The 26,311-nt window shown below is 38.9% G+C and overlaps 1 protein-coding gene across 1 annotated transcript; it reads left to right on the forward strand.

Moving 5' to 3' along the window:
* The first annotated feature begins 3,469 nt into the window (after nt 1-3,469).
* NAF1 (nuclear assembly factor 1 ribonucleoprotein) lies at nt 3,470-22,385 on the forward strand. Its single transcript, XM_088163646.1, has 9 exons — nt 3,470-3,665; nt 4,368-4,430; nt 6,093-6,225; nt 6,888-6,981; nt 9,968-10,050; nt 10,991-11,151; nt 14,803-14,854; nt 19,152-19,257; nt 21,655-22,385. Exons 1-9 carry the CDS (start codon nt 3,487-3,489, stop codon nt 22,092-22,094), a joined length of 1,311 nt encoding a protein of 436 aa, XP_088019772.1. The 5' UTR covers nt 3,470-3,486; the 3' UTR covers nt 22,095-22,385.
* The last annotated feature ends 3,926 nt before the right edge of the window (nt 22,386-26,311 follow it).

Genomic DNA, 26,311 nt, shown 5'->3' on the forward strand with positions numbered 1-26,311 from the left:
CCAGTCTGATGTCACCCCATTCATTATGAATCTTTGCACCCAACTGACAAGCCAGTTGCTCACCCTTTATATGGCATGTTTATCCAGGTGTGTGCTGGACATTTTGCCCAGAGGCATCCTATGAGAAACAGCATTGAAAGCTTTACTGATATAAAAAATATTGTTTCAACTGGCTTATCAGCTGCTTATACTGCCATATACATATACATCTACAGTGATATAGTGATATCACTGTGTATAGTCATTAGAATATAGAAGCATAAAATATATAAATGATAAACATCACTGTGAATAGTGTCTGCTTTCATATTTAAAATATATAAAGAAACATTACTTCCTTTCTTATTCGTGCCTTTTCTTCCCAAGACATAATAAGCAGCACAATGAAATCTCCAACCTATTTTCCACATTCAAGTCCAGGAGAGATATAATGATGAAACTATTTTTTTCAACAGACTCCTTTATTGCATCCAAAGAAATTCAATAAAACATTGTAATAATAGTTTGAGTGCCCTCACTTTAGCTTTAGAAGAGCATTGGGAACAATTATGCACACCTGTCTTAGTAGCAAGGATGAAGAAATAAACGTAGGAAACAGCATCTCCAGAGAGCTTCATCAAAGACCTGGAGGCAGAAAACAGCCTTGACAGATGATGTCAGATTCCAGTCCAAGCAGTGACATTTCTTAACTGCTCAGACCTCAAAAACATGCGTTGGAAGAACTGTGATTCAAGCGTTCATTTCTGAAATGTTTCTTTTCCTAGAACCTCTCTTTGCTCATGCTGTTACGTTGCAGATAATTTACTGCATGCCCTGGCTGAGTGGATGACGATGTTTACTCTGCATCAAGCCTCTCAATACCCTCATTCTAAGAGCAATGCTGTCTTACCTGCTAACAGCAAAGCGGCAGCATTCAGATGAAATAAAGTATCTTTTTTGTTTGAAAGATGCTGCCAGTTCTGCACAAACACAGAGAAAACTGTCATAACACAATCTATGTGCCAGAGTAAAGCTATAAAACACTTGGTAAAATACTTTAAAAAGCAAGAAAGACAGAGTTCATAAGACAGTTGAAGAATTTTACTTACATAAATGCAACATAGAGACCTGAATATCTTTTTACATTTATAAGAGGTGTATTTAGCAAATAAAATTAATTTTCATTCAACTAATTGCATCCTACATTATGGCATTAATTATTTTACCTTTATTAGGAAAGGTTTTGGCTAATACAAGGGCTTTGTCTCCTTTGGGGAAATTATTCCCTTCCAGTCATACTGATCAACTTTTTCACATGAACTCATAGATCTTGTATTATAGTCTATTTCAGACATATCTGACAAAACGAATTAATAAATTAAAAAAACCCAACAAAACAACAGACTAATAATAAACTATCCTTGCTTAGTTTTAAAATGAAACCTGGTTTTGCAAAATTGGATTTTAGCAGGATTCTGCCTCTATTCATTATTTAATTTGATACATATTTCATTTCTGTCACTTCCTTAGCGATTAAAATATATTTGCCAGGGAGATTCAATAGAAACCATTTTACAATTGTTCGATATTTAATCTCCAAGCAATTGACAACTAATTTTTGTTGACATTTAATTGCATGATTTTCTAAAGATCTCTTTTGTTAAAGAGCTTGCAGTACAGGTCAGTAATATTCAGAACACACTTCCCACGTACACTCATCTCAGGATGTACCTGTTCTGCTTGACCCATACATAATCGTAGACGAGTGAAAAAAGTACTGATGAATTAAATTATATGCAAATTTGGACACATATGCCTCTCCTACTAAATAAAATTCTGCTGGTTGCATCTGCTGTGTCATAATGGAGAGTAGAACTACCAGAGAATGAATCTTCTGCCTCCAGATGTCCCCTTCAGCCTGTGTGGGGTACTAGTGAAGCACTCTTGTGATAGTCAGTTCAATGCTTTTCATTTTACTGTACAATTCATCAAACAAAAAGAAATATCTTTCCATTTTGTGATGTGGAGAGTGGATGTTCTTACAGTCCTTCCGGATCAACCATCATTCACATGATTGTCTGAGAACGCAGGAGACTGAATATGATGAGCCACATCTCTTCCACAGTTGTGTTCCTTGGCTCTCAAAGAGACAATGAACAACAACAAATTAATATAAAAGAGAAGGATTAAGTCAAACAAACAAGAATGGAAAAGAAATGAAAAAGGAAAGGAAAAAGGAACAAGAGTAAAATGTTCTGGACAAGAGTAAAATGTTTTGGGTGACGTTTGAGCTGTGGGGCACACAGTTCTCTCAGAGCTGGAGGGGAAGGTTATTACAGGGAAAACATCATCCTCTGCTCTCATCAGATATTCAAGTCCTGGTCCTCTCTGGCACTTCCAGCCTTATTACATGCAACTTTTTCAAATATTTAACTATTTTTATCTATTTATCCTCCTCAGGCCTATACTGTACTCTGTTGCCTGGTAATGAAGACCATTTGGAATCCTGTCCAAGGGACAGTGTGATGTGGTCCAGGATACGCCGTGTTGGCCCAGGAGCACAGCTGTCAAACTACACTTTGGAGGCTAGGTTAAAGGGACTTGGCACCCTAACAGTGACCTCCTGACGCTGTGGTGTCTTTGGCACATCTTTTGTCATTTCTCATGGATAAATTGTGCTAAAGAGAAAACATGCTGTGCTACCCTCGCGAGGAAAAGCTTTATCTATGTGACACCAACCACACAGAGGGCGGTCAGGAGGAACTTGAGTCTCTTCTCTCCTATGGGTCAGGGATACCAGGTGTGCCAGACCTTGGGATGCCAAGAGTCCTTTCCTCACCCCCACCGAGTTGTGTGAGACAGACACCACAAAAAATCTCAAGCTCCAAACCCATAAGTATTTATGGTGAACCCAAATCATAAACAAACATTTATGTTTTGGAGAGCTTGGCATAATTACACATTATTATATATATCATTATTGGGTCACTACGTCAGAGTACTACAAATTACTATTAGTGTACTAATTTGATATTATAGAGCTTTTCTTTCATTTTTTTTTTTAATTTTTAGTTTTAATTACATGATTCTGTGTGTTGTCAGCACATTTATAAAACAGAAAAACGAATCCGTCCCATCAGGTCTTCAGCAAGAGCAGCCATGAAGTCTAGCTTTGTGTTTCAAGCAGGCCCCGGGGGCGAGGTTTGCACCATCCGAAGTTACCCGGGCGCCGGGCCGGGCCCTGATCCGCCCCCGCCATGTCCAGAGCCCTCCGCAGCCATTGCCGGCCCGGCCCGGCCCCGCCCCTCCCCCGGCCCCGCCCCTCCCCCGGCCCCGCCCCTCCCCCGACCCCGCCCCGCCCCTCTCCGGCCCCGCCCCTCTCCGGCCCCCCCCCCTCCGGCCCCGCCCCTCTCCGGCCCCGTGTCTCGGAACGCGCGCCGGGGTCAGCTCGCGGCAGCCGGAAGTGACGCGCGCCGGGGGCGGTGCCGCGGGCCTCGTGGCGCGGGAATGGAGGCGCAGCAGGAGGTGCCGCAGGAGGTGGTGAAACAGCTGGAGAACTTGGCCGTGGGGCCGGACGGGCAATGGGCGGCTGACCAGGAGAAGGTGCCGGGCCCTGTGGAGGGCGGTGGGGAAGCCCAGGCCACTCTGCCCCTAGCCACGGGACCGCGCCGCTCGCCCCCGCCCGCTTCTTCCCCTGAGCTCGCTTTCCCCCCTGCGCCGGCTTCTCCCGGCGCGCCCGCTTCGCCCCTTGCGCCCGCTTCGCCCCTTGCGCCCGCTTCGCCCCTTGCGCCCGCTTCTCCCGGCGCGCCCGCTTCTCCCCCTGCGCCGGCTTCCCCCCGTGCGCCGGCTTCTCCCGGCGCGCCCGCTTCGTTCCTTGCGCCCCCCTCTCCCGGCGCGCCCGCTTTGCCCCTTGCGCCCGCTTCTCCCGGCCCTTCTCTCCTTGCGCCCGCTTCTCCCCTTGCGCCCGCTTCTCCCCTTGCGCCCGCTTCTCCCCTTGCGCCCGCTTCGCCCCTTGCGCCCGCTTCTCCCGGTGCGCCCGCTTTGCCCCTTGCGCCCGCCTCTCCCGGCGCGCCCGCTTTGCCCCTTGCGCCCACCTCTTCCGGCGCGCCCGCTTCTCCCGGCCCTTCTCCCCTTGCGCCCGCTTCTCCCCTTGCGCCCGCTTCTCCCCTTGCGCCCGCTTCTCCCCTTGCGCCCGCTTCTCCCCTTGCGCCCGCTTCTCCCCTTGCGCCCGCTTCGCCCCTTGCGCCCGCTTCTCCCCTTGCGCCCGGCGCGCCCGCTTCGCCCCTTGCGCCCGCTTCTCCAGGCGCGCCCGCTTCTCCCGGCCCTTCTCCCCTTGCGCCCGCCTCTCCCGGCGCGCCCGCTTTGCCCCTTGTGCCCGCTTTTCCCGGCGCGCCCCTTGCGCCCGCTGCCGCCGTGCCCGCTGCCGCCGTGCTCTCGTCGGACTCAGACAGGTGAGTTCAGCCCCGGTGCTCTCCGCGGGTAGCCCCTTTCGCGCCGAGACCTGTCTCTGCAGGCCGCTGTCGCTGAGCGCCGCAGAGCCCGGTGTGTCTGCCCGCTGCCTCCCCCGCCCCGGTGTTTCACCCTCTGGAGTTCGCTCCTTCCCATCACAGGTGTAATTTTCAGTTAACATTTTGTTAGGAGTCTGTTAAATTAGGCTTCCAGAGAAGTGCCTGTAAAGGTGTAGGATTTAACAGCAGCATGAGTTTGGTGGTTGCGGCCTGGAGAGCGTGTTGGGCCACGCCAGCGGCTTTACGTGGTTCTCACAGGATGCACCTGCCGCTCTTGGGGCATGACACCCGCGGTGTTACTGCTGAAAAACCTGAATGTAGGACTCAAGGTGCAGACTCTGCACACTGTACCACGTGCTCTGATGTTGACATCTCAGTGGAAAAGCTCATTCTCAACCTTTTTCTGAAAAAAATTTTTAGAGTAGGAGATTCCGTCTTCTACTTGCTACATGCTACATACGTGCTTCGTTGTTCAGTGTAGTTGGTGAAAAGTAACTGGTGAAATTTGGGCTCTCTTGCCGTGTTAGCAGTGTGCGCACTTTGGTCGTTGCAGTAAGTCTTGTGTTTTCATATTGGGCCGGTGCAGCAAGATGGCCATGTGCTTCTTTTGATTAGAGGAGGCTAAAAGAAAGTCTAAGACTCTCCTGTTAACAATACAAAGCTTCATTAACAGTTAATTGATTAAAGTTTGACTTCAGAAGTACTTTTTGAGTTGAATGTCATGAAGTATCGTGAGAGTGAAATTCCTGACTTCCAGGGGCTTCATCTGTTTCTTGCTTTTTTTACTTCCAAAATCTCTTGTGTTGATGAGCCCTAAAGATGAAATGTTCATAACTTCAACTTGTATGTCTTGCATGTATCTCAGTCTTTGTTTTGTTTTTTAACTCTCTCCACTGATTGGTCTTTTAGTCTGATTTTTTTTTTTGTCTTTCTGCTGTATTGATGTTCCAAGAAGTCCATATTTGACTTTTTCAAAAGGTTTACTTGGAGAGGTGTGCTTATTTCTTGTCATTGCTTGTGAGTATTTGTTGGAATGAAAAAATTATCGATAGAAAGCCATCCATTTACTTGGGAATGAGACTGTGGTATTACAAGAATCTAGAAAGGAGTGGGTTTTTTTTTTCCTTTCAGGTAAGAAAGGCTATTTTGCATAAATTTGCTTATCTCAGTGTATTTTTTAGTGTAAGGTTTGTATTGCATTTTTTCAGTTACTGTGATTAGTTGCTCCACATTTTTTTCTTCCACCAACCCTTGAAGACCTTGGACCTTTGCTAAAACAAACATATTGACATGAATAAGGCCTGGTTTCTTACTGCACTCTACTTGAAACATTAAGGGTCTAAGACAATAAACATCTCTTACACATGCGACAGTGAGAAGTATTGAATTAGTCTGTGTGAATTTTTACTGGGGGATTTGGACAGGACATGAATTATGAAACTTTTATTTATCAAAATGAGATTTTTTCCCCTTTACTGTGCAAGATGTGCTTGAAGTAAATATTTTCTTAACTTTCACTCAGCCTTATGCTAGTATTGGGATTTTGCAAGAACAGTGACTATGAGAAGGCAGTATTGTAACTCCCGTGTTTGCTTTTTTATTCAGTGATACAGATTCAGATAGTTCATCAACTACACTCTTCTCTTCGTCTTCAGCAGTATCTGATGAAGAGGATCATCCGAATGAGAAGGATAACAAATCTTACTGTATTAGGACAAAGGATGAGTTGCCTATTGAGGTAAGTACAATGTGGTGTTTTTAAAAGGCATTCCTACTAACCCAACTAAAAATTTATATTTCAAGTCAGTCAAGATGGGGTTAGAATCAGAATAGTAAAAGAGAAACTCCAAGGCTGAGCTAGACACAATTTAGTAGGTAAAGCAAAAGCCACCCACGTGAGCAAAGTAAAAAAAATGATCCAAGTCATGATGTAAATGGACAGACTCCATTTTGTTAAATCAGATTATACACATCTGGTATATTTTATGCTATATTGCCCCTTGCTGTGTACGTTTTTATTCTAGCATGCATTGAATATTGTTGCAAGTGGTCTTATTTTTTGATTTCTGATTGTTTAGTTATGGTGGTGTACATTGAGCTTGGATGAAATGCCTGCCAATTGTTGGCTTTCTCCAGTTGAATAAAATTGGCTTCTGCCTTAGTTGTGATGGAAATATGTAGAGTAGTGTCTCTGTAGGAGAGATGTCCTCAAAAGGTGGTGGTCCTTCAAAATGAATTCACTTAGGATCATTCTGAAAGAGGTAAATCAAACTAGATTTTCTAAAAATAAAATCTTCAAAATGCCAAGGGATTTTTCCAAACTGTCAAACTATTGCAGTGACATAGTGGTAAGTGCCTTCATGTAATATTATATTTTAAACATTGACTTGCTGTTTGCAGGAACTGCCTCCTGTTGAAGACTTATCAGTAATTCTTCCAGATGATGTTGAACTGAAGGTCCTTGGGACAGTTTCCAGCATCATTGAGCAGCTAGGTAGGCAACATATGTTTGCTTTGTTTTTAACTATTATAATTTCTATATATCTCTACACGAATTGAGTTGTTAGCTGTTCCTTCAAAGTGTCAGTCCTGCAGCATTGTATTTCTGGGGTTAGCAGGTCACTGAATTGGAATTCAAACTAACAGATGACATTTGTGTTGAGTTACCTTTTATTTGGCTTATATGCATGCGTTTCTGTGGGACTTTCATGTTTAATTTTTTAATCAAAACCCATTTTTTTCTACTGTGTATTACGATTTTTATATTGACACTGGCCACAGTTATTGTATTTTGTTTTAAGAAAATCTTCCACTGCTAGGTGCTATTTTTGAATAATCCCTGAATATATAGGAACTGTATAACTGAAAGCACAGATGCAATACAATGCAGTGCCAAGTGCTTGCCTGCATATATGAGGACAGGAAAAAGACTTGTTTCTTCAACAGTGTAAGTTATTTATTTATTTATATCTTTATTCATACCACTTCTGGCACCTTGAGCAAATGAAAGCTGCCCATGTCAGCAGTCAGAGGATGGTGTGACTAGCATGATTTATAGGTGGAGGGTAAGCTTAATGGGATTGAGATATAGAATGGATGCAAGTTTAACTGCAGGCATAGAGATTTAGGGATCTTTTGGATCTGTGTGGACCTCAGTATCTGAAAAATGAAATCAAGGTTTTGCTGAAGCTCATATTAATAAAACATCCACAGTATATTTGCGTTTGGGCTATTTCAAGGGTTCCCTTCTGCTTGAACTGCATTCCAAGCAATTTGCTTATGAAAATTAGAATTAAGTTCGGTTTTGAAGTTGTAGTATTTATGCTGAATGCAGTACAAAAGAAAGTAAATAATTTTTGCTATTAATTCTTCTTTTAAAAGACTTCGGGTAATACAGGCAATTCCTCTGTTTTATTGGAGTGAGATTTAATTTCATTCATTTGCAGGAAGCTAGGTGGAGGGTGTGGAGGGTAGTAATCTGGTTTTTTTCTACTTTGCCCATTTTTGCTTATTGATAAAAATGGGGATTTCAAGAAGGCTGCCTTCAGCTAAAATGGTACTTTGAAAACAAGTTTAAAACAAAAGTTGAATCATACTTGCTATTATTCTTATTTTTGGTTTAAATTGTGAAAGTATAAACAAAACTGTTTTAAAGACTACAGTTTTGAAAACCATCCTTAATTCTAATCCTCACTGGTGAGTATAATCGTTTCAAATACTAGTTCACTGGTAGGTGAATTCTTCAGGCTGCATCCTACTTTATGTAATGTACATGTATAAAGTGTTGAATTAGATTTGTTGCTGAAAGTTAGAAAACAAGCTGATGATTATGAGGAAATAAAATCGTATGAACGGCTTAAACACCCAGGACATCTGTGATTATTTTCTTGCTTGCACTACATTGCTTTATGACTTCTTTCTCCACCTTTTAGTTTCTTTTCAGTTCTTCTGAAAACTGGCCTTAATTTCAGTCGACTTTGGCTATATTAGGGATGCCAGCTAATTGGGGATTGTTTTTTGATTTTTGAACTACCTTGATACCTGTGTCTACCAGGTTTATATCTAGTCTGAGGGGCGTTGATTTCTCATTTGGAAGCCACAAATATTATTCTGACACAACAATAAATATTCTTTCTCTGTCCCTTTGATGTCCCTCAGAATGTCTGCTGTTCTTTGTAGCAAGCTTCCAAGTTCTGCAGTGAGTGAGTGATACTTTTAAAGTGGATATTTTGTCCTGTGAGGTAAATTTGAGGCTAGAACAGTGTAGGTTTATGCTTGCTGTGCAGTCATTAAAAGCAAAATGACAGTACTTTCTGTGAACTTCTGCTCAGTGTATCAGAATTTGACAAAACTTTTGCTGTGTTTTGCTTCAAGGTACTTAAAGAGAAGAGGAAAAATTCGCTGTGTGGATTGGGGCTGGAGAGTAAATAGCTTTGGTGTATATGAGGAACTTTCCCAGGGGCTGTACTTTGGCCCCTACAAGAGTAGAAGCAGATAATTTAGGCTGTGTTGGTGTAGGGGAAGCCATAAGTCAAATAGGCTGGAGGTGGTAGTGTTTCTCCTAAATTTCATGGGACTAGTGTATTGTACTCTTCAGAATATATTTTCCTTAGCCCACTTCAGACTGGGAGCTACTTGTGAATCAAGTTGAGAATATTATCTGAGAGTTTTTGGTATGTTGTTTTTTGTAGGGTTTTATTGTTTGGATATTTGGGGAATTTTTTCTGGGTTTTTTTGCTAAGATATATTTCTCATGAGGTTTAAACAACCATACAACATTGGCTACTTTCACTGTATATTTTATCTTAAAGGTAGGCACAAAAGAAATCGATTCCACAAATTATCTTGAAATTCAGTGAACTATTAAGCCTGTAATATGGTCGTATCTTTGTTTGGCTCGTTAAGGTTTTTGCAGATTGCAGTAGTAGCAGTAATTTTTGGTTTGGGGACATGTTGATTGCTGAAAGTCCTTTTATATAAATTTAGCATTGATGATCTTGAGCCTGAGTGACACTATGTACTTGAGTGACTTTATTTTCCAGTCAAGAACACTTAATTGAGCATTCTATTGTTTTGTAGGTAGAAGAGTTTAATCATTGTTAGGCCCAAATGTACTGTGAGACTTCTAGGGCATTAAATTGCAGAATGTAGAAGAGATTGTGTATATGCATATATAAACAACATCAGTTGCTGCTGTGACTGAACTGCCAGACAGCTTTTGTGTTCTGGTGTGATTCTTTGGACACTCTCTCTTTACCCCAGAGGACAATAATTCTGTAAGCAATGTAAGTATTACCACTCACATATCATTGGAGAAGGGATGTATGATTCTAAGTACTTTTATACGTATGCAAGAATATTTGGTTGCAGCTCTACAAACTTAAGTATACAAGTAGCAGTGTGGTTTGTTAACTTTTACTCTAATTAACTGCTCGCTGTTGAAACATAAAGTTCTAATTTATTTTTTCTTTCCATTTTAGTAATAATTGAATCACTGAAAGGCCTACCTCCAGTAAATGAGGAAAGCATAATTTTTAAAGAAGATAGGCAAGCAGTAGGAAAGGTGGGTGTAAAATAAAACCTTGTCATTCTAATATAAAATTGGAAGCATTCTTTAGCACTCCAGAAAGTAGAGTTGAAGTCGACTAAATGAAAGATAATGTTTTTTTGATATATAGTTTTTCTTTGTGCCTTTGACTCTTGCTATATTCATCTGTTTTTTTTTTAATCTTAAGAATTCCTAACCTAGAATTAATTGCATCCTTACAGAATTAAAATTATCTGGTGAGTTCCCAGTGTTTGATGAGAGTAGTAGTGGAGAGGAAGAGATTACTTTGAGATGCATGATGTCTTGAAATAACAGGCTATACACTCTTTTACTGCCAGATAGAGGCAGTGGTTAGAGTGAAGTTTTATGGAAAATGGGGAAAGTTTTCTTCTATTCTGTGCTGTTCTGATTTAAGACCAGTGAAGAATGTTAATTGAAAGGGTTGTTGCATTGAATTTTCTGTAGAAGGAAAGCCATCATCCACAATGGTTACTACTGAAATATGTTTGAATGCTAGATGTGAGTGGAACAAACCTAGCCTGAATTACAGGTGTTCTGTAAAACATGGCAAAATTCTCTGCTCTCCATGGAATTGGGGAACAAGAGGTAACTGTTGTAAACGCATCTTGTTAAGATAAACTTTGAGGAAATAATGATCAGAAGATTTTCAAGTCTTGTAACACTTGGAACAGTATCAGACACAGAAAAATAGAGATTGGACAAAAGGAAGGATTACTAAGGGTGTGAGAACTTTCTTTTCCATATAATAAGAAGCAGTAGTTGGGGAAATACACTGTCAAAATTCAGTAATAAACCTAAAGTGTGAAAGGACCTTCTGTTTGATGCTGCATCTTGAAAATATATTTGATTTCTTAAATATCATTGTCTACAATGAAATTAGCTGCTACTACTCTACTTGTAGTTTATTTAAACATTTTAATTTTATTTCTTTCAGATATTTGAGATATTTGGTCCTGTTTCACATCCTTTTTATGTGATAAGATTTAACAGCTCTGAGCATATCAAAGAGAGTGGTATTAATGTGCAAGATAGCATGTATTTTGCTCCATCAGTGGAGGACTTCACCCAGTATATATTTGCAGAGAAACTGAAACAGTGAGTCCGATTTCTTTTCTCATCTGGTTATGATGGTTTTTTATATAGCTAAAAATGTTGGATTAAAGTTGAGTCTTCAGTGAAGAAACTAGTACTAAGCTTAATACTAAACTTTATATTTCCTTTAAATGTTCTTAACTAGGTTCTAATAACAGGACTGTACTATTTTGCCTTTGAGAACAGTAAAGAGTGGCTGTAAACTGCAAGCTTTTAAAGTGCTGTAATTACTAAAGTTAAGCTTCTTATTCTACGTAATATACTAAATTTGCTTTCTTTATATGCCAACTAAAATACCACAACCAGAAAAGTTCATTGATACTTCCTCCACATTCTGTGACACACATATACATGAGTATAAAAAAAGACAGTTTTTCAAGCTGAACTTTCCAGTTTTTGTCTTTCTTTAGATTCTTGTATAGTTTCTGATATACAACTGATAATAAACTTGTTTGCATTCTGAACAAGTTCCTATTAATTTACTATTTTTATTTCATATCGCAAGGCCAGAATAGAAATGTAATTTTCAATAAATCTATTACACAGGTGGAGGATAACAATGCTAGATAAAAGTTACCCTCTGAATTTGGAAGAGAGAAGGGATTTGAGTGACAATGTAGTATAATGTTCAGAAGCTTTTCAGTAATGTTTGTGTATCCCAGTCTGACTGGGAAGAAAGTAGTGTGAATAAATAGGACCTGATGCCATGTTCAAAGACACAGACTAAGAAATAAAACATAATAAATGACAGATATTAATGTTCTAATTATTGATGAGCAATCATCTGAAATAACTATAAGTTAGATATCTTCTATCCTACCAGTGACTTAGTTTCTGTTTATTAGGATTAGTTCTCAGGAGTTGGTTAAATGATTGCATTCATTACAGTTGTGGCAGTATTCATACTGAATAGTTCTTTTCTTTAGTCAAACGTGTAGCCAGACCTGTAGGAGTCTTTTTTTTTTTTTTTTTTTTTTTTTTTTTTAAGTTCCTCATTTCTGTGCAAGCAACAAGCATATTTTCTTCCTTTTAGTGAGGATCAAAATAGATCACTTTCTTGCTCTGATGCTTGTTTGTTTTTCTGCAGCATTTTGATGCCAGCTGGTCTTTGATTTCTGCTATTAAGCTTTGTTGCTTAGCACAGTAAGTGCACAGACTCTAATCATCTGCTTGCTGCATCAATAACTGTATGCTGTACTCAGCATCTGAGATGGGAGACTTGTGTTTTACTTTGTTTCATGCTTTGGAAGTAGTTTGGGAAACCATTTTTCATTTGGTAGTACTTAACTGTCATAGGTGGTAAAAATCTGAAGCCTAGGCGAGATACTTCAGACTTCGATGGCTTAATCAGTACAGCTGAACAGTGCTTCAGACGTTGTTTCTTGTCTTGATTAGGATGAGTAGTGTGACTTTAGTAACCGTACGCTGAAACAATATTTTATTTCTGGGTTTTGTCAGTACAATTTCTTAAGCTTCTGTGAGGCATTTGGTGCTATTTTCACTAAATAAATAAATAAAAACTGCCTTTTCACTAAATAGGTTTCATTATAAACAGATGAATTTCTGATTTGTGCTGTAATGCTGTATGAAGAAAGCTTAATGTTCTGACTGTGACATGGATAGTAGAAAAGTCAGGCTTTGGTCAGTGATCCACTAGAAGCCTTTTGGACCTTAGTAGATTGCAAATTTAAAACCAATAACTTTTATTTTCTGCTATTTCTTAGTTTGAATGTGTGCAGACCAGGCTGTGGGTGTATTACAGGCTTAAAGTTTTAAAACTGCTGTTCAAAAAACTGTGATGATTCTTTGAAAAGGAATGGGATCAAGACTTAAGATTTGAAAGAAAGAACTGAGTTAGAAGCTTTTTCTGAAATCTGAAATGCAATCTGCTTGCATTGTACAAAGTTGCAGTGCTATGAATAAGTCAGACTTTATAGAAAAATAAGTGAAAGTGTAGTGTAAAACTTTCTGAATGCAAAATAATTTGTTGCTAAAGATAGGCTGGTGCTGTATTGCCTGAAATGCAGTTTTAAAAAAGCTTATGTATTTTCATGATTCCTCTGAATTACCTTTTGTTAGACTTCAAGATCTTACAGAATGTGACTTCACCAATCAGAGAATTACTATATTGTTCTTTGCAGAAGACATTAAATACCTTGAGCATGAAAAGCAGTTTTTGTTTGCTGAAATGAGAAAGGCTTGTTTGGGAGAGTGAGATAAGCTACCTGACCTTGAAAGGTTTAAAGTTTGCAGTGATGTTACGTATTGCTGAATGACCACAGGTCCTGGCAATTCTTTTGTGCTCTGGTATTTCTGGCAGGCATGTGTTGCTCCAAAATAACAAGATGAAAGGAAGAAACAGTTCAGTTCACAGTAATAAAAAAAAAGTTTTCTGCAACTGACGAATTATTTGTATAGCGTTCTTATCTTACATTCCTCCCTGTAATGTATTCTTCTAATTGAACTTTAAAATGTCTTCCTTGCCTTCCCTTTTACTTGTAATCTCAAAAGGACGTGTAGAGATTGAACTTCACTTTTATGGTTAGGGGTGCTCTCACAGGTGTGACTAAGGACCTCTAAAGGCCAGGCTGCTGAAACTGATGGCTGTGTAGTTTTTGGTTGTTACTGCTACTTGATTGTTGCTAACTTGGTGAATACATGAAAAACCTTTGGTTATTAGAATACTGACTGAAGGCATTTCACACTGAACATATTGATGTTTTTAACGGTGTGGTTCCATTTTGTGAGTAAGAATTTTCAGTATTGCACTGTTTTATACAGTTTTTATGTGTAGATAAGGATTGTACCTTGACATTTCAGACCAAAACACAGAATTTGAGAATCATGGAAATTTAGAGCATCATAGAAAAATTAGAGAATTTGAGAGCATCATGGAAAAAACCTTCAACAGACTAATGGCAGTGTAATTTAAATCTGTTTCACAAATTCTTTGTTAATCAAAGAAATTACTTGATTTTTAGTGAAGGAATTCACACTGGGTTAAATAAATTAGACAAATCCAAATGAATTTTGGTGCTAATCAGGCAAGACAGTTGAGTTTTTGCATCTTTAAATGTCTTTTGTCTTGCAATTTAATTTTATGTTTCAACAAAATAAAAGGTGAAACCTAGTTACCTAGCTAACACCGTCTTAAGATTGTTAGCCAAGCACTGAGGATCTTTCAGTTCTGAATTTATTTGCTGTAGTTATATTGAAAGCCTCTGTCCTACTGAATGAGTTTATTGTTCTTTTTAACTGAAGATACATATTCTAAAATGAGAAGAATCCTATGCTGTTGACTAACAATCACAAGCATACTCAAAGTTGAAGTGAGCTTCCTCAGTTCAGGTTCAAAGCAATTAAGATTCAAAAGGATTTGTTTAGAGGATATTGACCAAAACTTACTATTAAACTGGATGTTTGACTGAAATGTTCAGTTATTTCTTGAAAGTAGGAAGATTTTTCAAGTGTTGTGAAGCCTCGAGTTGACCTATAGGTTACTATTTGCTTATAAACAATACCAAAAATCAAGTAACTCTTTGAAAAGAGAAAGCTCCTGTTCTAGGAGACCTGATATGTTATAGAAAGTGTTAGCCTTCCTTTATCTGGATTGTCTAATTTGTGTTTTGTGTTGTTTGTTTTTTTTTCTTTCAGGGAAAAAGGTTCAGATGCGTCTTGGAAGAATGACCAAGAACCACCACCTGAAGTAACTACAGAGGGGTTTTTTTTGTTTGTTGTTTTTGATTGCACAAGTCATATGTGGAAAAAAAATTCTGTGCAGAGCAAGTAATTAGCAAACTTACCTTTTTATGGAGACAAGACTTGAATATATATACCTCTTCATTGGGAGAAAGGATCATGCTTTTCTTGGAGAGGTCTCATAGTATAGAGAATACTACCTGTCTCTCTACTTACTTTTTGCAGTTGGCAGTCCTTCAAGAACATATTTGACAACCTGAATGTTTAACTTCGGATAGCAGTGCTTTTACCTTCCCTAATAATTCTGCTTCTGCTAGGGAATTTTTGTCCTTGTCATTATTTTACTTCAGCTTTGTCTTTAGTTGACCACAAGCAATTGTTTGTCTTTAAAGGCATACAGTACTCTGCAAACTTACTACTTGGATATTTAAGCTGTTCTGCTCTTCAAAATTAACTTGACATTTTTGTTGCATTCTTTAAATGGCTTCTTGGTAAGCTATCCCTAGTTTGCTGTTATGAAACAATAGTTCCACGAGAGGAAGGAGGCAAGCTTCTTCCATAAAAAAGGCTGTCATACAGGGTCATGTAGAGTTAGGAGCTCCCTGTGACCATTGACATAATTTGCTGTAGGAACTGAAAATAGTTCTCCAATGACTTTCTATCAGTGGTTCTTCACTCTAGCTATACATTTTGTGAGTATTCAGTAATAATCACAAGGCTGGTAGTTTTATTGCAGTATTTTCATGAGATCTGTTTTACGACACAACAGCTGAGTCACTTTTACTTGCAATTCCTACTTTAAACATATCCAAAGTAGCTGAAATTCCTAGAAGCCTTGTAGTATTCTAAAGAGATCTGTGAGCTTGTTTTGAATCTTCCAAATGCTTGCCTTTTTAGCATAATTCCATGCTATGTAATATATGCTTATAACTCTGTCATTTTGTAGGGAAGGTGTGTTTTGTGAAGTTTGGGGCATTTTTTTGTGGAGGATGGTGGTGTTTGATTTTGTTTCTCCAGTGTTCTAACTAATTTTTAGGATGGAATAGAATAGACTATTTCAGTTGGAGGGAACCTACAGCAGTCAGGGCTGATCTGAAGCATAAGCTGAAGCGTGTTGTGAAAAGCGTTGTCCAAATGCGTCTTAATTACTGACAGGCTCAGGGTGTCAGCCACCTCTTTGCGAAGTCCCTTCCAGTGTTCAACCACCCTTCTCATTATTTCCATTCTGAACCTCTCTGGTATGGCTTTGGACCTTCCTACTCATCCTATTACTGCATACGAGGTAGAAGAGATCAGCACCTCTCTCTCCCCTTCCTCAGGAAGCTGTAGAGAGCAGTGAGGTTGCTTCTCAGCCTCCTTTCTACAAATGAGGCAAGTCCAGACTCCTTAACTGCTCTTCACAGGACATGCCTTCCAGTGCTGTCACCAGCTTTGTTTCCCTGCTCTGGATGCAACCAAGGACTTTGACATTCTTGCTGTGTGGGGCCCAGAATTGCACAGAGCACTCGGGGTGAGGCTCCTCAAGGCTGAATGCAGCAGGACAGTCACCTCTGTCTGCTTGTGCTGTGCTTGATGCACCCCAGGATTTGTTTTGCCCTCTGGGGTCTAGGGCACACCCTGCTGATCCCCACTGAGCTGCTGCTGACCAGCACCCCTAGAGCCCTCTTGGCAGGGTTGCTCACCAGCCAGTTCTCTCCCAGTTTAGACTTGGGTCTGGTGTTACTTCATCCTAGGTGTGCAGCATTTGAACTCATTAGATTTTATCCCATTAATCATTGCTCGGGGCCTCAATCTACCTGGATCCTTCTGCAAGGCCTCCTGTCCCTCAAGAGAGTCAATGGCAGTTGGGTATCATCAGCAGACTTCCTCATGGTGCTTCTAAATGCTGCATCCAGATCATTGATAAATACATTGAACAGAACTGGCCCTGGAACTGAGCCTGATGAACTCTCCCCATCAGGCAGTTCTGCTCATGAACCTGCTCATCCCACTTGTCCAGAAGGATGCTGTTAGGGACAGTATTGAATTTTTCATTCACAGTCCTTATCCCAGGATGGTTGTTCTAGCTTGAGGGAGAGATGTTGCGACATGATTTTTTTTCTGTGCTCAAAGATAGGTCCTGTAATGATGTATCAATCTGTCAACTTGGAATGTTGCTTTTTCCCCTGTAGTGAGTAAGGATGATGCCTTTTGAAATACTGTTTTTGTTTCCCGTAAATGAAACTGAGCTGTGCAGTGCTAAATTCTCTCGAAGAATGCTTGTCTGTCAGTTCTGACTGTAAATTGCCTTGCTTTCTTGTAGAGACATAATCTCACAGACAATCACAATTTGAGAATTAGAAGTGTTGTATAAGAATTGGACTGTAGGTGTGTTATCCATAGAGCTTTGAAAGACAGTACTTAGAGACTTTTGGCTAGTCTTAACTTGCTTTCATTCAGCAATTTTCTTGTGGTGATGATACCGAATGGGCTTATTGGCTAACTGCGAGCTCTTATGGGTTTTTTTTAGTCATGTTTTAAAAGCTGTTCAGGAAATAAGCTTGTAGATATGTAAACTAAATTTGTAGGAACCCATGAAATTTTATTGACCAAGTACAGTCAGTCAAATCTGCAGATACAGATTCGTTGCCTTTTCCAAATTTCGTTTTTATTTTTTTCGTAAAGATTTTTCTTAATTTAAATTTGCTTTACCTCATTATAGGAAGGAAAAAAGGAAGCTTGAAAAAAGTCAGTGGTAACAAGGGCGGGCAGTCTTCTGGCTGTGTGATCTGTATGTGTGCTCTGTTTTGGAAAAAAACACATCTAACATCTTGTAATCCTCAGTTAGAATAATTTTTGGTTAGTTCTAGCAGTTAAAGAGTTTATACCACACTGTCCTAAGCTGTGACAGTTGATGAGCTGATAGAAAGTAGCTTTTGCTGTCAAGGTGATAGCTGTTGATAGGGATGCAAAGTAAATTTTATGCTACTGATGCTTGAAATAGTCTCTTATGGCCAGACCCTTTTAGAGATCTCAGATTGCAGCTGGTTTCTGGCCAGGCCCTGTAGTAAACTGTGCACAGTTACTGGAGTCACTTCTTTTTGTGATAGTGTGAAGCTTCATTAATGAATTAATCCATGGTAGGCCTTTCTTACTTGCTACTTTTAGTTATATGGTAAACATTCCTTATTTGGCAGGCTCTTAACTAGCCCAGCTTATTTGTAGAGTCACTAAAAGTCTCTCCTAGCTTTGTTTTTGAGGTCAGAGGATGACAAAGTGTGATCTGTATGCTGCAAGGCTAGCAGCAGCAGGTAACTGCAGTTTTTCTGTGGGGTGACTTCTATGGGATGTTGTGTGGAAATTAGGTAGCAGTAAAAGGTACCTATCGCTGTTCATTATTTCTGCACTACTGGAGTATGGTGTATTGGAGTTAGAAAAAGCAGGAGTTGGTCAAAGATTTTACTTCATGATATACATAATCTTGCTGTAGTTCTTATGGCTTTTCTGAGTATGGCATCCAGTTATGTAGTAGTAGTTGCATTCAGGATTAACTTCCCTGAGGCTTTTAAAGCACTGTTTTGGTGCAGTTTTTGAGATCCATGCTCTGTGTAAGCAGCAAAGCCCCTACTTTGAGAATTGGGAAGGGGACGGTGGGAACTGATCCTACCCCTTTTAAGTTGTAAGAGTGAGCTATTTTTCAGGGAACTAATTGATGCTTACAGATTTCTTCCCTGTCCCTGATAACTTATACTAAGTCATGTTAGTTAGTATTTAAAAGGTAGCAAAACTTTGTGTAACAAGAAGAAATTGTTGCAGGGATGTTAAATCTGTTGCAAATGACAACATTCCTCAAAGCTGAAAATTTCTTTGGACTAGCATTGCTATTGAAAATTCAACTGAAGGTGTTATTAAATAGACTACAGAAAATTCCAGTTTACTTACAGTTTTGGAGTAGATACTTTATTTAATGTAGTTTTAACTGCTGAATTATATAGTGATTGCCAAGTTAATTAATTTAAAAAATTTATTTTTTTATTCACTTAATCTTAAGTTGCTCTTTGAAAGCTTTTTCTTGGCAGTAACCAGTCAGCTCCTTTTCTTTTCTTACTAACATCTAGTCAATCAAGCATTTGTATTCAGCACTGGAATGTTGCTCTTTCCAGGAAAATTAAAAAGGATAACTGAGTCGTGCATCAATTATGTTATAATAAATTTTCGGAGTGGTTTTTTCTTTTTTCTTTCTTTCTTTTTTCTTTCTTTTCTTTCTTTTTTCTTGTGCAGAGAAGCTGGCTGATTTTTTTTTTTTTTTTTTTTTTTTAAACCAGGTTTTGGATTTCAGTGATGATGAAAAAGAAAGAGAGGCAAAAGAGAAGAAAAAGAAGCCTCAAAGTCGAGGAAGAAAGAAAATCAGATCAGAAACACTTCCATCAAGTGAGTGAATGCTTTTGTCTGTTAATCTTAAGTTTGGAATGCCTACTTATAACTCTCTTAGTGATTGAGTTTTTATACAGTTAATAGTAATTCTGTGCTTTCCAAACTTAAGTTTAAATTTGTGGCTACATTCCGTATTATTATTTTGGAAGAAAAATTAAGTTGTATTCAGTTGAAATGTGGAAGGGAAGTGGTATAGCAGCAGAGCAATGGTTAGGTGAGAATCGAAGGCTCTTGCATCAGTGTTGGTTGTTGACACACAGTGAGGATTCTGAACAGAGGCTACCATTTGGATGGGGTTGAGCTAAAAAGCCTTTGAGTGCTGGGAGGAGACAGAGGAAGACCATGTGCAGTTTTTGGAAACAGGTCTTAGATGAAGAATTTAGTCCTGTGTCTAAAAGGAAGCTCTTCTGCACCCATGACATATAAATACTCTTCTAAATAACTCTTATTTGTGTAGCCTGCTGAGAACCTTTCTGTTTACCAAATGCTTACTAAATGTTTACCAATTAGATGAACAAAGCTGTGTATAGATTTTCAAAATACGAATAACCTTCTTCACTTTGTCTTGCTGTTGTCCTATCTGTTCGAGGTGCATGCTTGCAGCTGTGCTGTTTACCATAATCAAATTTTCTCTTGTGCCTCTCTACTGGCAAAACTTTGATTTTTGATTCATATTGCATCCCTCTTTTTCTGTTCTCATTGGTCTGCTTTGGCTGCACGCTTTTTATACCTCTCCCTTTAAATACAACTCCCATGCCTTACCCTCTTCTACTGGTTACTTACCAGATTGCTTCAGCTGTCTGCAGCATGGTGCTTCCCCCATTGAATTTCTCAGATAGGCTCCTGTGAGTTTGCTGCTCCTCCTTTGTAAAGCTGATACACACTGTGCCCCACTGAAACCCTTTTCTCTTGATCTGGGAGATCAGTAGCTGTCCTTCATATTTTGTACAGTATAGTCCTCCCTTGTATCAATAAAGCCGTGATCTTTCTTGGGCTGGCTTTTGCCCTGTGATTTGGACAGGTTTTTTTTCCCTTAAGAGATGGATCTGAATTGTGCTGTACTTCATTACTGATGGTTATTTTTTCCTGGTTTCTGTTCATCTAGCATCTAGTGTGTTTTCCAGCACATCCTTGTTCTGCCAGCTTATTGTGGACCTGCCTTTGCCTAGGGCTTGCTGAGGCTGTTACTGAACTATGTTCCAAAACTGAGAACACAACAGGAAGAACTATTGCACTCTGTCAAGGGAGATAGGTTTTCATTTGCTGTGGTTTTCTAGTAAATAACATGGCACAAATTGAAGTTATGTGCAATTTGTTGTAGCTGTAGAATTCAACAGCAGCAGTACATCACAAATTGAGGTACAAAGTTGGTCTCAGATGAAGGTTTACATGAGTATATTAAAATTCTCTTGTTACAGTATATGAAAGAAAGAAGGAAAAATACTCATTCAAGTACTTTACTTCAGTGCTTCCAAGAGGCCTACTTGTAGTAAAGGAATTTTAACTCCTAATCCCCCATGAAAATGAGTAGGAATTCTAGTATCACACTACCTTTCCTGACTTAAAAACCTTTTTACCTTTGAGAAGCGATGTACTCTAGTGCCAAGGATGAGGTTCACGGGTTTTTAAATTTCAGTTATTTTATGTGGTGCTATATTCCTGAATACCTTGTTGCTTCTGGCCATAAAATCCTTTTAAGGGTTTAAGTTCTGCAGCTTTTTGAATATCTTAAGAGCTTTTTGGAGCATTTTTAGAATTTCAGTGCTTTTCATTTTATAGTCTAATCCCAATAAAACTTCTATGATATTTATGTAAAGGGGCAATATATTTGTTATGAACATTAAATATATGCTTAGAGTGTGCTGTACAGGGTAAAATTCGTCTTAAAAAGGTGAATGCTGAAAGCTAATTGGCTAGAGTTACAGAATGTCTTTTCTCTGATGAAGTAAGTTAATTTTATTAATTTATTAATTTGAATAATTTATTGTGTCCTCTGTCTATGCTGTAATACCAATTTGGGACTGAAAGCTGGATATCTCTTCAGTGTAATGCAGTGTTGCTTTATCTTGAGTTTTAAAATGTGTTGTTGTTAAATCTTGCTTAAAAAGTTTCCAAAATACTCAAAATTTGCATATTCCTGAGATCCATTTAGACAAATGGAAAGTCTGGAGGGAAAGAAGATGAAATTTCTTTTTAAAGACTGAATTTGCAACTCTCAGGATCATCCTTTTTATATTACTCCAATCAATCAAGATTAGAACAATACAATAGATTTGCTGGTATTACTTTATTCTTCATGTCTTGATTGCCAGTATTATTTGTTGATAAGATTACTTTTCAGTTTTCCTTGTATAGCTGTTTGTGTGTGGGTTCTTACATTTATTTATTCTTTAGGTGAGAATAATGGACTTCTTCAGTCAGTGCAACAGCCTGCTTCAAGTTACTCAAGGGGATACTGTGGCAGAGGATTCTCCTTCTCTAGGGATCTGTTTCCTCCTCCATCAGGCCCTCGAGGGTTTTTCAGACCAAATGTAAGACCACCACAACTATACTTTTCAGACAGGAGGATATACCAGGAATCACCAGTGTTTCCACCACCTCATAGAAGAGAAAATCCAGGGATGCAACAGTATGCCTTTCCTCCTCCAGATTTTGGTTATGTCAATGATGTGCATCAATTCTACTCTCCGCCTCCAAATATGAACATGATGTGGGCAGGCCCAAACATGTACAACTCATCCTACCCATTTCTGCCACTGCTGCCACCACCACCGCCGCCACCACCACCTCCCCCAGAGAGCCATCCTTACCCTCCTCAGTTCAGGCCGTACTAAGATTGCCTGCGTGTCCATGTACAGCACTGCAGTTTACAGGGAGAAAGAACAGCCTGCCAGGTCTGCAATCCCCTTATTTTGGAGATGCTTTTTTTTACTGCAGCGCTAGAACAAGTGCAGAGTTTTTTGTGCATTGTGGGACATCCGTAGAAAAGTATTTTTTTCTGCATATGTTTTGTGTTTCCAAAAAGAAATTTATATGATTAAAGTAACTGAATATTAAGTAACGGTTTATTTTTATAGTTATCTGCTACTTTAAGATGATAAATAAAAGCCTTTTGGAGACTGGTATGTAGTGGTGGAAATCTGTTTTGTAATAAATGTAAGAGTTTATATAACTACTGTTAAATAGCAATTAAGGTATTTCATATAGACATTATTTTAATATTTTTAGAATAGTGGTGTATTGCTATGCTTCAACGTCTTACTCAATTTTTGCAAATTTTGAAGCCTACATGGGAGCTGAATATCTGACATCTAAATTTCGAGCTAGGTTTTCCACTACATATAAGGCATAAACCACTATCCAGCTTTCAATACTTCACTAATTTCATATTAACTAAAAGACTACATCTAGATAATTCTTTTTTAAAATATCTGGAGTAGCTAGATCTGAATTTGGACCAGCAGCTGACTTGCTGTGTCACATTCAGTGTTCTGCAACGGCTGTAGAAGGTCAACCTATTCATAGGAGGTTTTGTGTTTAATTTATAATTTAAAACCAGCATAATTTTTCTAGCTTGTCTCTAGCTTCTTTAGCTCCTAATGCAGAGATGCTCATAAATACGTAGTAGAGTGTGCAATCAGCCTGTCTAGGAAGAAGTCATCAGGTCTGTCAGGGAGAGAAAGCCATTTCAGAACTCCCTTGTTTAAATTTCTAAATGTAGATTGCACTAGGTTGCTATTTGATTGCAGTCTAAACTGTCTCTTCTGAAATTATGACGTTTATCAATTCTCCCAGCTTGTTTCTGGTAGGGAGATGAAGTTATCAGCCAAGGATCACTTGTCCAAAGAGCCAGTCCTACAATTGCTCTTCCCTAGTGTCTGTGGAAGTGACTCTGCCTGACGAGGAGGGAAGACCTTACACTGCAACAATATTTTATAAACAGGAGGAAAAAGAACTTGTGGGACAGACATCTTAAAGATTATTTTTTGACTGAAAAGTCATTACTAGTTGTGATGATTTTTGAATCTTTGCCAATGCAGTCATCTGAACTGATAAAAGTGTGCAGTATGTATTTCTAGTCTCAAACTCATTTTGACCTTATTACTTTGAATATGTAGTTAAAGGCTAAGTAAGCTGTGCCTTAAGCTTAGACCTTAATTTCAGATAGCTTTAAGAATGAAGCAAAATTTTTATGCAGAGAGGAAGAGACTGCCTTGTCAAGATGGTGCAACTCAACTAGGATTTAATTTCAGCCTTGAAATGTTGCTATAATATATTTAACAATATTCTTGGGTATATCTAGAGCTACTGTTTCATGGGTGTGCAACTGAGAAGGTTATATAGATGTCCATTTATGGCAAGCAGATACTCTACAGTGGCAGCAAATAGTTTCAGAAGAGCAGCATTCTAGACATCCGTGTTTAAATCAGTTCCTGCAGATTATTTTTTATAGTAAAAAGAATACCCAGTTCTAGCTTGTTGTAAATGTTTATGTTTCAGGGGAAAGAAGAAGGGGCTGAATTTCTGTCTGTCTAAGCTGTAACCCAGATATGACCATTCTCAGTGATAAGGGATGGTACAGTTATAGAGATATTACCAGTGAATTATCAAATGTAAAAGCGTTTCCAAGTCAGTTATGTAGTAAGGAAGTGTCAGCATCACAAGTTGGGGTGCCAATGGCTTGCTGTATGTCTCTGGCACAGACATCATCAGCCTCAAGATCCAAAGGGGCAGCTGAACAGTTAACACCAAGAACAGGAACGAGGTACTAGGAAGTGCAGGTACAACAGTCTTAATTATTACTACTGTTGCAACTGGTGCTTTTTTATGTATGGTAATGTTCACTTTTATCTGTAAGAATTGGATCTGGACTAATAATTCTTTGATTAAGCTGTTAAGATTTCTCTTAAACATGTGTTTTCCTTCTCCATAACAACATTTTTGCATGTAGTGAAGTCCAGTATAAAGTTGGGTTACAGAATATAGCTTGACAGAAATATACTGCAATCTAAGGCATTTTACTAATTCTTGGTTGTTAACTGCAATACTGGTTTTGTGTCTGCTTGCCTGATTGCTAGGCATTGAGCTGTGATTGGTCAAATGTAAGTATTTTCTGGTAGAGAAAGTAGAGGAAATAATATTCACTAGTGGTTTAAAATTTCTGTATTTTTGACTCTTGTTACCTGTTTTCACATTTGGACAGGAAAGCTGCAATAGAGCTCTGTCAGTCCTGTAATATTTTTAGTTATTCCCCCTTTTCGGGGCATTTCTTCATGGACTACTTTCCAGAGAAAGCTTAAGGCATGGGATGGAGGGGAGAGACTTGAGGAAAAGAGAGGCTTAGGGGAAGATTTGCTATGATTTTTCAATGGGCTGAGATTTACAAATAGAAGTATGGATGCAGTAAACTTTTGGACTGTATAAATTACTGGAACTGATAACATAGGAAATGGAAAATATAATAGCATGTCTGATAACATTCATCTTAAATTAATAAACAAGTGGTACTGGACTACTCTTGGAGGTGAACAGCAAAAGGACGAACCGGTTTCTTAAAGGAAAATTCTGACAAATGGTGTGGGAAGCAGGGAAGCCATAGATTGCTTGGAGAGATGGTGGAATCTCCAGTCTTTGAGGAATTCAGAATTTGACTTTGGACAATACCCTAGGGGATATAATGTCCAAGTTTAGTCATTCTTTGAGTGGAGAGGTAGACCAGGTGGTCTTTGAAGTCCATCCAAGCCCAGACTATTCTTTACATACTGAATTGTTCTGGAATTGTGTCTTCTCACCAGAGTTTGTTTTTTGTCTGTAGATGCTAAGAGAGTAATTCATACTAGCCTGAATTACTGTTTTCTGGCAAGCCTAGCTTTTCATTTATGCTATTGTAATCTTTCATTGCACCTCAGATTCTTATAAACAAAATAATCATGCTGTTCTGAAAGTTGGACTTGCTGCAGAAGATAATGACTGCTTCCATTTCACTGGATGTAAGATGAATTGAAGAATTGTTCCTTTATTAGTTGTTTGGAAACTAATGGTAACGAGAGTCTTAGTTGCTGTCATTTTCCCTTAGGAGGTAAAGCATTTTGGATTGTACAATTTATTTTGAGACTGTTATCAAGGAATAACTACCCAAATTTTTTTTTTTTTTCCTAAAATGCTACCACAAAAACCCCTTGAGAATTATTGTTTACAAATGTTCCCTAACATATGGATTTTTGCCTTAGAGGAGACCTTTTTAATAATGCAAGGCACTCATGCCAGGATGCCTATTAGTGACATGCAGATGAGAATAAGAAATAAGCAAGGTTTTTTGTAGGTTACATTTAGAGGTTTCCAGGTTCTGTTTTCTGTTTCTGTGCAACTCAAAAGTATAGTCAGTTATTCTTGTGTAGTGAATTTAGTGATGCACATAATCTCATTTAAAGGATTGATGAATCTGCACAAAACAGTTGGTAATAACTTTGTTATGATGACAGGTGAAAAAATGGAAAATACTGCCAATGATGACGAGGCTTTTACAGAACAGTTTACCTGTCAGGGCAAATACATAATTCTGGAAAGCATGAATAATGATCTTTCTTCATCTCAGTCACTGTAAAGCTTACTCAGTTATTGAATGTGGGGTAGCCTTCACTTGCCATAAATGAAATCTGTTGGAACTATGGAAGAATAATATTGTTGATTTTCCTGTAAATCTAATGTTTGCACTTCTTAGGCAATGCTTTACAAAAGTGCTTTATTAGAATTTGCTGTTTGCCTGCTGAGATTTGAAATCAATGGAAATTATGAATCACAGAACGGTTTGGATTGGAAGGGGTCATAAAGACCATCTGGGTCCAACCCTTCTGCAATGGGCAGGGGCACCTTCCAATAGATGAGAGCCCCATCCAGTCTGGCCTTGCTTAGTGCACAGTGCTTGCTGTGTATTTGCAGAAAGCCAGCCAGTTATACAGAGGGACAGGAGTGAGCAACTGTCACATACTCTGGCTTTGAATTTGGACACAGAATCTTCTGACTCTTCTGTGCCCACCTGAGTAGTTGAGAG

Source organism: Sturnus vulgaris, chromosome 4 (assembly GCF_052056855.1).
Source record: "Sturnus vulgaris isolate bStuVul1 chromosome 4, bStuVul1.hap1, whole genome shotgun sequence".
NCBI classification, from domain to species: Eukaryota; Metazoa; Chordata; class Aves; order Passeriformes; family Sturnidae; genus Sturnus; species Sturnus vulgaris.

What these genes read in the sequence shown, in the direction of transcription:
- NAF1 (XM_088163646.1), top strand. Translation starts at nt 3,487, where the DNA reads ATGGAGGCGCAGCAGGAGGTGCCGCAGGAGGTGGTGAAACAGCTGGAG. An exon ending in CTCTCGTCGGACTCAGACAG is followed by an intron (nt 4,431 to 6,092) that starts GTGAGTTCAGCC and finishes TTTTTTATTCAG; the next exon opens with TGATACAGATTCAGATAGTT. An exon ending in CAGCATCATTGAGCAGCTAG is followed by an intron (nt 6,982 to 9,967) that starts GTAGGCAACATA and finishes TTTCCATTTTAG; the next exon opens with TAATAATTGAATCACTGAAA.